The 11,595-nt window shown below is 61.9% G+C and overlaps 1 protein-coding gene across 1 annotated transcript; it reads left to right on the top strand.

The window, feature by feature from the left end:
* Positions 1-5,730: 5,730 nt before the first annotated feature.
* On the top strand, positions 5,731-11,404 carry NTN5 (netrin 5). Its single transcript, XM_053915865.1, has 6 exons — positions 5,731-6,376; positions 9,245-9,433; positions 9,573-9,722; positions 10,136-10,189; positions 10,393-10,473; positions 10,968-11,404. Exons 1-6 carry the CDS (start codon positions 5,746-5,748, stop codon positions 11,402-11,404), a joined length of 1,542 nt encoding a protein of 513 aa, XP_053771840.1. The 5' UTR covers positions 5,731-5,745.
* Positions 11,405-11,595: the final 191 nt, after the last annotated feature.

The following is an 11,595-nucleotide window of genomic DNA, read 5'->3' as shown; positions in this document are numbered from 1 at the left end:
CCACTGGGCTTTCCCCGGGCTCCACACTCCGCTTCCTGCCCTTGTAATGGAGGGGTTACCTCTTCATCAGCAGTTGCTTCTTTTCAAGTCAGTCTCTCCTGCTCTCACACGCGCTCCCAGAGAGGGCCCTTTCACTCCGGGCCCCGGGGGCACCCTGACCCGCTTTCTCATCTCCCTCCTCTGTGGCTTTCCAGTGGCTACAGCTCAGAAGCCCCCAGCCCCCTGCAGATGCCGGGGACTGTGTGGCCTCCCCTCTCTGTCACCTGGCTGCCATCTCACTCCCTCTGGCTCCCTCTCTCTGACCCCTTCAGAGTTCGGGCTCCGTGGGCCTTGCCACAGTGCCCCTCCTCTACTCCAGGGCTCCTTGCTCTGTTACTCTGACCCCTTAGGGAGATCGGAACCCTCGAGGGCTCTCCTGGAATGGATCACGTTCGACGTGGGTCCCCAGCAAGGTCAGCTGGCTCTTCCCACGTGAGGACTAAAGATGACATCTCATTCCTTCCACTGAGGTGTACGGCCGGTGCCCGAGTTACAGCTGTCCGCCTTTACAACGGTGTGGAAGCAATACGCATTCTGTGGAAACCACACTTCCACGTTTGAGTTTTCATCTTCTCCCTGGCTAGCCCTCTGCGGTACAATACTCTCTCCCAGGCTGGGCAGCAGTAGCTAGATGCTTTCGCCCAACTGCAGGCTAACATAAGCGTTCTGAGCGTGTTTAAAGTCACCTAGGCTAAGCTAGGGCGTTTGGCAAGTTAGCTGTATTAAATGCACTATCGACTTAGGATATTCTGGACGTTATCGGATGGAACCCCAATGTAAGTCGAGGAGCGTCTGCAGGAGACACATCGCGCTTGCTGCTTTGGTTTCCAAAAAACCAAAGTAAACAGTAAAAAGTAAATGAAATCTGCCCCGAGCCCCTCTTCTCCCTGGGCTGGTGACTGGCAGTTTTGTCCCAATCCTTATCACACTGCCTGGCCACCTCGGGTCCCGCCCGGGGTCCTACACAGAGAATGACTCAGTTCCCAGCCTCTAGCCGCTCACTGGCCCAGCCAGAGCCGAGCGGGGACTGAGGCCCAGGGTTCTGGGTGGAGGACCCAGCTGGGGCAAAGGCATCACCACCCAGGGCCACCTCCCTGGGGTGTGACCCGTGCAGTCGCCCAACGCCCTGCGTGCAAAAGGGCCCCGTGTTCGCTTTCATGGTCTGCTCTCGGCGTCTAGAAATCCTCCATAGATTTGAACCAGGCCAGCGTTTTCATTTCCCCGGCAGGCTCTGCAAATCACGGAGCCAGACCTTCGGCTACCCTCTCTTCTTGGGTCTCAAGGGCTCCCCCTGCTGGCGTTTCATCGGCCTGAACAACTGAAAAGCTGCAGAAAGGAATGAATCCAGGCTGAGGCTCGTGTGGGTCCCGCCACAGGGCACTGGTCCCCGCCCTCACTCCCGAGCTACAGCTCCTCGTCATACATTTCTCCAGATTGGGGGCGAACCCCAGCCTGAACTGAACCCATCTGGGGACAAAACCTGGCTCGAATGACGTGCAGCTATCTGTTTGCTGCAGAAACAATACCGTTCGACTGTGGGACACTGTCCAGCCCCCGCCGGTGGGGCTGTGTGACATGCTGTCTGCTTCCCACCGCGGTGTCGAAGCACAGGCTCTAAAGTGTCTGGTCCAAAGAGTTTCAGGTACGAGACTGCAGGCCTATCTTCACGCAATTAGCCCTCATGGTTGCCCATGAGGAAGGAACGTTTTTATACCATTTAACAGATGAGGAAACTACGGCACAGAGCGGTTAAGAAACTTGCTTTAAGTCATACAGCTAAGAAAGAGGTGGAGCCTGAATTCGAACCCAGGCCACTGTGCTTTAGAAACCTGTGCTCTCCATTCCAGTCCTGGATATTTTGAGTACGTCCCGAGGGTGAATACACTTGCCCTTGGGTCACAGGTGGGGTTTGACTGCCCTGCCTCGTGGGGCCTCTGCTATTTCTGGGTCGGGTCCCTCCCTGCTGAGTCCACCTCAGAGCTGTGCCCTAGGTCCTCTCCCCATACTGGGGAGCTGGGAGGGTGCAGGTGCCCAATACTTGAGGAAATCCCCCACCCGAAGTCTCCTTTCCGGCTTGGGGGGAGTGGTTTCCTCCCCCTCCGGCTGCTTCTGCCTCTCCTGCCTCCCGCAGGCACCTCCAGGGGTGCTGACTGCCTCAGGCAGCTCAAGCCTATTGAGAACAAAAGGGAGGAATAGCTCCCCTCCAGGTAGCACTGGCTAAGAAACCTCCAGTCTCTGGATGTGGAGGAAAAGTAAGTGAGACCTAACCGTAACCCCGGAACTCTCTCTGGCAGCAAACCCAGCCTTTGCACCACCGTTCCCTCTGCCTGTGTTGCGCCTGCCCGGACGCCCGTGAGGCTTGCCCTGGCCCCCCTCAGGTCGCAGCCCAAATATCCCCTCGAGACCCCGGTCCTCCCCATCCACTTCCCTACTTGCTTCTGCTCCAAAGGACCTGTCGCCTTCCCCGTAACTGCTTGTTACTTTTCGGTAGCGATCTCTCCTTGCTCCAGGATGGGAGCCGGATAGGCGCGGGGCTTTGTGCACCTGTGCGCTGCAGCACGGGCGTGGGGAAGACCTCAAATGGGGGAGGGTGGCAAGTACTGCCCCCTCGTTATCCGGCCCCTCACACTGCGTGCCTTCGGGTCCGATGTGTGCCCTCTGATTTGGGGGTGTCTCTGTCCCCAATCCCCCTCTCTTACAGCTGACTCCTGCTTAATGTAAGCTTTTTTTTTTTTTTTCAAATCCGATGTCCCTGTCCTGGCTCCCGCCGGGGCTGGCCACTGCACTGTGGCACACGAGGGCCACCCCCAGGGCAGGCTTTGGACAGGGGCTCCCCAATCCCTGTCTGGGTGGGGCCCACACTGTGCCACAGTCAATGCCAAAGGCACTTGAGGCCAGAGCAGCAAATATCTGTGCCTCATCCTCCCAAGGCCCTGACTTCTCAGCAGGAAGTGATGGGCAACGTTATTGTTCTGGCGGAGCCCGTTCAGTACATAATAGAGTTGACAGGATCATTTGCACGGAAATTTCACGACTGGAGCACTGAGGCCTCGCAGGAAGCCAACCAGCCGTGGGGGAGCCTGGCTTTGAGCTCCAGCCCCTCGGCTTCCCGCTCCCTCCGCTGGAACCACTGAGGCCCGGGGCAGCCTCCCCTCCCTTCCAGCCCCACCCTCTCAGAAAGCAGCTCGTGCCTTTGCGTTTCCCCGTGGCTGGCCTGAGCCTTCCAAGAACACCGAGTTTTAGGGCTTGAGAGAGACTGACCTTAACGCTCAGTTAACCCACAGCTGATAGAAGTTCCAGAGGGGAGGAGGGGCTGGCTCGGGGTTACACAGCCAGGGGCCAACGTCCCGCCTCAGTGTGAGTGGCCCCGACCCACAGCCACCACGCGGAGGGGCTGAGCCGTGCCCGCCCTCTGTTCCAGGGCTGAGAGTGAGTACAGCCGGGACCCCAGGCCCGGCCGGCCACTGCCCCATCCTGTCCTACCTGCCTTGCGCCTCCTCCTTGGCCAGCCTGCTCCGGGCTGTTCAGCTTCAGGCCCCCGGTGGCAGTTCTCAGGTCCCACGCAGCAGGCCGGGGTGGTGTGGCTGGCAGGGGTCCCTGTGGGGACAGCGGTGGCTGTGGTTGGTGAGGGGATTGGGGGGGGGACGGCAGTGGTGGTGTTGGATTCTGCGGGCTCTGCTCTGAGCTCCCGCCCAGAACCCCCACTAGCTGGGGGCCTGAGAACAGCCACTCGGCACTCACTCCTGAGAGCCCACCCCAACCGCCAAGCTCTTACAGGAGGGGAGACACAGGCGGAACTACCTGCGGGGAATGCTGTCTTTTCGGGTGCAGGTTTGGCCAGCGTCAGGGGTGAAGGGAGGGGTGCTTGCAAAACAAGCTGGGGAAAAGGAGCCTGAGGCCCCAGTGGACCCCCACACCGCCCAGGCCTGGCTCCCTGCTTGTGGGTCTGGTGGGAGCACTAGCCTCTGTTCCTGAAAGGGTTTGGGGGTGGGCTCCAGCTCCCAGAAGGGGAAGGGGCGGGGGGCTGGACATCTGGGTTCCCTGGTGGGTAGGGGGCAGGGGTGGCTTCTGGGTCCCTCAGGAGCACTGGGGGACTCACAGTCTGGTTACCCAAGGTGCCAAGGTGCCAAAATGACACCACCTGAGCCACCCAGGCAACAGAGGAGAGGTGGGAGGGAAACGGGGCTGGTGCTGAGGGACTTCGGGCAAATGCCCGCCGCCAGAGCGCAAAATGGCGCCAGGCCCCCCTGCAGGGGCGGAGGGTGATGCCCGTCACGGGGGGGGGGGGGGGGGGCAGGGGGAGGCAGTCTCTGCATGCGGCAACAACAGTGGGGACACTGGAGGCTGTGACATCAGGCTGAAAGAGGATGTAACCCCACCTGCAGCCCCAGATGTCCCATGGACTCCCAGCCCAGGGCCAGATTTAGGGCCAGGCAACTGGGCGGTGGGGCCCAGAGAGGCTCCGGAGGCATTTCAACACCCAGTTCTTCCTAGCGCTGCCATCCTGGGGGTCTGGCCTTCTGGCCGCCTTGGACACGCTGGCCTCTGGGCCTGCCCTGTCCCGCCTCTCTCTCCCCCCTCCCTCAACACCCGCCACCCCCAACATCTGTTCCCCTGTCTGCTCTGGGGACCTTAGGATCAGTGGGGAATGTGGGGGCTCAGATCCCTGGACTCTGAGGCCTAGGATGGCAGACTGGGGGGCTGAAATGATTAGAAAGTGCTCAGAAATCCCAGCATAGGGTCCTCCCACCTGGAGTCCTAAGGGAGACCTAGCATCTGCCCCATCCACACCCCACAAGGGTTTCTGCACCCACTTCCCAGCCCCAGAGCAACCCAGGCCTCTAGCCCTACCCGTCCCGGTCCTCTCCCTTAGCTCGCTTCTCGGGGCTTGGCACCTGGGGGGGAAAGGGTTAAGGGGGGTGGAGGCTGGGGGTGAGTGGCAGGGAGGTCCGGTGGTTTGGCCGCAGTCCCCTCCATGCTGGGTGTGGAGAACAAGGTTAGGGCACCACGTGGGAAAGGGCCTCTGCTCTGATCACAGGGGCACCCCAGCCCCTTCCCCCGCCCCTTCCCACTGCCGAGCCTGGCCTGCAGGGCTGTCGGTGCTCTTGATCCCAGATGCCTCTGAGCCCACCAGCCAGCCTGTCTGTCTGTCCCAGCTCCCAGGCTCCCTGGGGCCCTGTCCCCCTACTCCCTGTGGCCTCTGGGTGCCCGGCCATTGTCTGTCTGGGCCTCCTGGCCTCCCCTGGTGTCTTGGACCTTCCCTAGGCCTGCCTCTCATCCCCCTGTCTGTCTCTGCTGGCTGTGCCTCTGTCCCCCTCTCTGTTCCTTTGTTTCTGAGCTTCGTCCATGTGTAAAGCCCCCTCCCCTGCCCAGCCCTGACCCCAGCAGCCCAGCTGCCCCCCACCCCCCAGGGCCCCTGGCCCTTGACACTGACAGATCGCTCTGGGGTGTTAAGCTGTGGATTAGTTCAGGCAAAATTCTCGATTTTGCTTGCGTTCTTTCCCCTTTGGGTTGTATAAACAGTAATTCTCCCCAGATGGAACTATTTTCCTCGCTTAGAAGCAGCCGGGGAGGGGGCTTGGGCAGGGCAAGGGGCGGAATGCTGGGGTCCCTAGGGGGCCTGGGGGAGAGCCTGGGGCTGGCGGACACGTGAGGCCCTCAGCCGGCCATGCCTGTCTTCTCCAGGTACTCGCCCCTGCTGGGACAATGCCTGTGACCTTCGCCCTCTTGCTCCTCCTGAGCCAGGCCACCTCGGACCCATGCTACCATCCAGGGGGCCGCCCCCGCTTCTGCCTCCCGCCGGTGACCCAGCTGGCTGGCACAGCGGCCTCCTGTCCCCAGTCCTGTACCTTCCCTGCAGCGGCTGAGGTCAGCCCCAGGGCTGCCTGCAACGGCAGCCTGACCCTGGCCCTGGGGGGCGCCTTCCTCCTGACATCCGTCAGCCTGCGCTTCTGCCCCTTGGGGCCCCCGGCCCTGGTCCTGTCAGCCTCCTGGGCCACAGGGGGTCCCTGGAGATCACTGTGGCGCAGACCCGCCTGGCCTGGGGCCTTGGGGGGCCCTGAAAAGGTGACCTTCCGTGCCCCACGGGGCGCCGAGGCCAGTGTGGTGGCCAGTCACCTGCGAGTGGAGTTCGGGGGCCGGGCTGGGCTGGCGGCAGCTGGAGTGAGAGGACGCTGCCAGTGCCATGGCCACGCCGCCCGCTGTGTGGCCCGGGCCCGGCCCCCCCGCTGCCGCTGCCGCCACCACACCACGGGCCCAGGCTGTGAGAGCTGCCGCCCATCCCACCGAGACTGGCCTTGGCGGCCTGCCACACCCTGGCACCCCCACCCTTGCCTGCGTGAGTCCTGGGCCCCGCTCTCCCGCCCTCACCCGCCGCCCAGCCCCGTGACTCGCCGGCAGTGGGCCCCTTGACCCTGAGGTGCGCGGGGTGCTCTCTCCAACCCGAGACCCTGGGCTGCCTGTTCTTTGCTTCTCCCCTCACTGTTCTGCAGCCAGGTCCCCTCTTCGCCTCCCCTCACAGCCTCCCACCTGCCAGCCCCACATCTTGGCCACCCCAGACTTCCAGCCACCTACCTGCCCATTAGGGGGCTCCTGTCTGTCCCCACACACAAGCAAGACGAGGGTGACGTGAATAACACTTTCGAGCACCTAGCCCAGGGCCCGGCTTGCTGCAGGTGCCCTGGTAATACTTATTGAGTGATTACAGGGGACAGGGCCGCTGGACCTCTCCCGACTCATCAAATCGACCACACGGGGTTAGGGTTCAGTCATCAAAGCTGTGCATATCGATCACCTGTCATCAGGCCCAACTTACAGGTGGGGAGACTGAGGCTAGGGTTGGGAAGTCCCATGCACAAGGACACACAGCCTTGGCAGGGCCAGAAGCTGAGCTCGGGGGCAGGGGGGTCTTGGTGTGTCCCTGCCACGCTGCTGTCAGGTGCTGTCACACTGGGTGGTCTGGGGCAGCAGGCAGGAGGCAGACTGCCTGGGCTCGCATCCCAGCTCCCCTGCTTGCTTACTGGCTATGTGATCCCAGGCAAGTGATCTAACCTCTCTCTGCCTCCCGTTGCTCGCTGGTAAAGTGGGGGGGGGAGGAACAGCACTTCCTTTAAGGCGGCAGTAAAATTCACTGAGCTCGTTAATGTATGTGAAGCTGTTGGAAAACAGCCCCTGTGAGAGCTGGCGCAAAGGAACAGCTTTCTGAGCGGCTGCTGGTGTTACCATCCCCCCAAAGAGGCAGGTGAGGCCTGAGGGGCGGCATCCCGTGCCCTGAGCATCACTGACAGCAGGGGGCGGTGCTGAGCTCGTCTTGGGGAGAGGGGCCATCACTCCCCCTCACCCCAGACCATCCAGCTGGACCAGCGCTCCCCAGGCCTCCACTGGGCCCCCAGACTGGAGCTTCCATAGTCTGGGCCCTTCCCCAAACCTCTGGAAGCCCTTCCTCAGAGTCAGCCCTCCTCCTCCTCCTCCTCCTCCTCCCTCCAGCCTGCAGCCCTTGCTGGAGGGTCTGAGTGTGTCTGTCATCAGGCCCTGTAAGGTAAATCCTCTCCGCCGACAGATACACGGAGACACAGACACACAAACTCGCTCACTCACTCACTCGAATACCCGGGACTTCCTTCTCTACCTCTAACGTTCTTTGCCCCTTTCCCTCTCTATTTCTTCCCGAAATGACTCACTTCAAGACCATTGTCCTCGGCTCCCCACTCTATCCTCACCCTAACTAGAGTCCTACTTGGCCCTCCGCCCTGACACCTCAGGGTCTCTGTTCAGTTGGTCCATTCCCACCAGCCAGACCTGATGCCCCATTGAGGGAGTGAGGGAGTGGGGATGTATGTGGCCTGGGGGTGCAACGGGGCTCATCCTGGGCCTGGGCAGGGCCTGGGAGCAGGGGAGCTCCCTACGGGAATCACCAAATGCCCCGGGCAGATCTGGGCACCAACCCCTGACCCCCGCAGCACTGTGATGGAGAAGGGGAGCCTGACTCCTGTGGTGAAGCTGCAGGCTTTCAGACACGGTGTCTGGGGCCCTTTCCCCATGGGGGTCTTCCAGAGGGAAGGGAGGTGACGTGATCGCCCTCAGGTCAGAAAGAATCCAAAGGCCACTGATTACCCACGGTCATCTGTGAAACACTGTGGCCTCTAATGGAGCTCCCCACTGGGCCAGGAGGAAACCGTGGCGCAGAAAGGCAGAGCCATTCGCCTGAGACCACCCAGCGGCCTCAGGTCCTGGACCCCTTCCCCTACTCCTGTGGGTCCTCAGGACCTGCTGGTCTGGGCCTGTCAAGCCTCTTAGAGCCCCAAACCCCTTCAGCCTCTCCAAGGAGTGGTCCATGGACCCCCTGCTTCAGCGTCTCACTCCGGGATGCTGGCTAGAAATACAGATCCCAGGGCCCAGCCTAAGCCCTTGGGTAGGCCCTGGAATCGCGCTGTTCTTTTTCAAGGTTTCCCCGGGGCTTCTGAGAAGTAGTTAAGATTTGAGAGCCACTGCCTTAGAAAGCCTGGTGCAGGCGCCCAGGACCAGGTACGCAGAGCTCTGCGGGAGTGCTGGAGTGCAGTGGCCAAGAGCACAGACTCTGGAGCCAGAAAAAGCCTGGCTTCCAACTCTGCCTCCAGCACTCCTGAGCTGAGTCCCCCTGGGCAGGTGCCTTCACCACTCTGAGCCTTGGGGTTCGCATCTGTGAAACGGGGACACTGGCAGCGCTGGCCCCACGCAGCTGCCGTGGGAACGCCAGGCCCTGGGCACTCAGCACGTGGCCCCGGCCCGGGGAAGCTCACAGTGGGCCCATGCTGTGTCGGGCCCCACATTAAGCACTTTCTATCCGTTACATGTCCTTGAAACCTCAGGAAGCAGATACTAGAAATGTCATTTTACAGCAAAGGAAGCAGAGCTGCGCAAAGAAGTCACGTGCCCGAGGATGACAGTGGGGCACGAACACGCGGGGTCTGAGCTGCAGCCCCCCGCCCAGAGCCTCCGTTCTCCTTTAAGCCCTCTGATTTCACACACCGGAGGTTCCTCAGTGCCCTTGGGCTTTCCCGGTCCCAGTCCACTGCCCCTATTTTAAAGATGGCAGTGAAGAGGTTCTGAGATCCAGGCTTAACCAGACAGCCTCTTCTACATTCTACCTGCAGTCTACTTCTACGGAAAGCGGGGGACAAGCTGGGGACAGGAAGCCTGGGTCTGACGCGCTCCATCTTGCCCCTAGCCTGTTCCTGCAACCAGCACGCCCGCCGCTGCAGGTTCAACTCAGAGCTGTTCAGGCTGTCGGGAGGCCGGAGTGGGGGCGTTTGTGAGCGATGCCGCCACCACACAGCCGGGCGGCACTGCCACTACTGCCAGCCAGGGTTCTGGAGGGACCCTAACCAGCCCATCACCAGCCGGAAGGCCTGCAGGGGTGAGTGCGGCCTGAGGCCCAGCCCAGGTGGAAAGGAGGCAGGACCAGACACCTGCGTCTGAGGGAGGAGGGGCCTTGGAATTGAGAAGGAGCATCTAAGGCCCAGACGCCCCCCATCCCAGATCGTCTCTTCATCTAGCCTGCCAGTGCCACCCTATTGGGGCGACAGGCGGCACCTGCAACCAGACCAGCGGGCAATGCTCCTGCAAGTTAGGGGTCACCGGCCTGACGTGCAACCACTGCGGTCCTGGCTACCAGCAGAGCCGCTCCCCCAGGATGCCCTGCCAGCGTGAGTCCTGAGGGGCCCCAAGTCCTGGGTGGGGTTGGAGGGAGACATCCCAGATCTCCGATGGGCAGGTGTGATGATGGCTGGGCCTCTGGGATGGGAGCTAGAGGCTGGATGGAGGCTGGACTCTGGGCTCCTGGGGAAGTGGGGACCGAAATCCTAGTCTCCTCAGTCTCAGGGTGGGGAAAAAGGCTGGGGGCCTGCTGGACCGCTTGATCTGAGGAAGGAGGGGCTGGGGGTACAGACTCCTGGGTGTGAAGGAAGAAAAGGTTAGGGATTGGGACTCAGGTCCTGAGGGAGAAGGGCAAAGGGTGCTTGCCCTCTTGGACCTTAAAGGAGTATCTGGCTGTCTGGATTCCTTGGGGTGAGGGGAGGGGCAGGAACTCAGATTAAATTTCTCCTTTGCTCTCTGGTAGGAATCCCAGAGGCAACAACCACGCTTGCTACGACCTCTAGCGCTTACAGCTTGGGTAAGTCAGGCTAGTGTGGAGATCCCTGGCGGCCAGAGGGGTTGGGGGTGGGCTGATTGGGCCCCTCCGTGGGGATATAGCCCAGTCCCAGGGTTCCAGCACCCCAGCTGTCCATCAACATGGAATGCGGGGGTGGGCAGGGGCGGCGCGCTGTGGCCTAGGCCCCGGGAGCCCCCTGCAGACAGCCCGACCCCCACCCCCAGACCCTCAGTGCCACAACTACTGCAATGTCTCGGACACCAGGGTACACATGAGCCTTCGGAGGTACTGCCAACAGGACTACGGTGAGTGGGGGGGGGAAAGGGGCCAGCGGCTGCACCTGCGTCCGGGGGCTGCCTCCGCGCCACCCCCTTCTCTGGCCTCCATTTGCTCATTTGACATGGAAAGGGGCGTTAGACTCTAAAGGGCTCTTTCTGATATAGGACCTAATGCGCCTGAAGACACATGGGGGACAGGGGCAGTGGAAAAGGGGTGTTCCCTTCCCTCCTCTGTCTCCTCTTTCCCTACGTTCTTGGCCTTGCTGAGTTTCACTCTCTCCGTCAGCCTGCCATGTCTGAGGGAGGTGGCCTCCAGGGGGTGGAAGGAGAAAGGGGAACTGGCTGAATGGAACAGGCCTCGGCCTGCTCTTGCCTACGGCAGACCCTGTCTGCCTCCCTTCGAGCCCCACGGCCACGGGGGCTTACCCTTCCTGACGTGATCCCGTAAGCCCCGCCCCATCAGGACTGACTCAGGGGACCCTGGAAGCTCCCCGCCACCCAGGCCTGACATCTCTCCTCAGTTCTCCACGCGCAGGTGCTGGCGGCTGAGGGGGTAGGCCCGGCATGGCAGCGGCTGGCCTTGCACGTGCTGGCCGTGTACAAGCAGCGAGCGCGGCCGGTGCGTCGCGGCGGCCAGGAAGCCTGGGTGCCCAGCGCCGACCTGACCTGCGGCTGCCTACGCCTGCAGCCCGGCACCGAGTACCTGTTGTTGGGCAGTGCGGCGGGCGGCCCCGACGCCACACGCCTGGTCCTCGACCGCCACGGCCTCGCACTTCCCTGGAGGCCGCGCTGGGCCAGGCCCTTGCGGCGGCTGCAGCAGAAGGAGCGCGCTGGGGGCTGCCTCGGCCTGCAGCCTGCAACCCTGAGCCCCAAGCCGAGCACTAGAGCCCCCGCGGAGCGGCCTGGAGAGCCAACCAATGACCTTGGAAGAAACCATGAGAATAGCCTTTTACCTTGACGGCACTACCCTGAGCGAGCCAATCAGGCGTCGAGGAGGCCCTGACGTCACTAGCTTACGCCAGCACCAAGCAGGCGGGAAGGCCTGTTAAACAAAGGCGGCGAACTGCAGACAGGACATTTGGTTTCTGCCTAAGACATTGGGCCTGAGTCCTATGCAGCTAGTACCGTCAATAAAGTCTTGAATCTTGA

The sequence above is a fragment of the Desmodus rotundus genome, chromosome 12 (assembly GCF_022682495.2).
Source record: "Desmodus rotundus isolate HL8 chromosome 12, HLdesRot8A.1, whole genome shotgun sequence".
Taxonomy (NCBI): Eukaryota; Metazoa; Chordata; class Mammalia; order Chiroptera; family Phyllostomidae; genus Desmodus; species Desmodus rotundus.
This window is presented reverse-complemented; position numbering and strand designations above follow the sequence as displayed.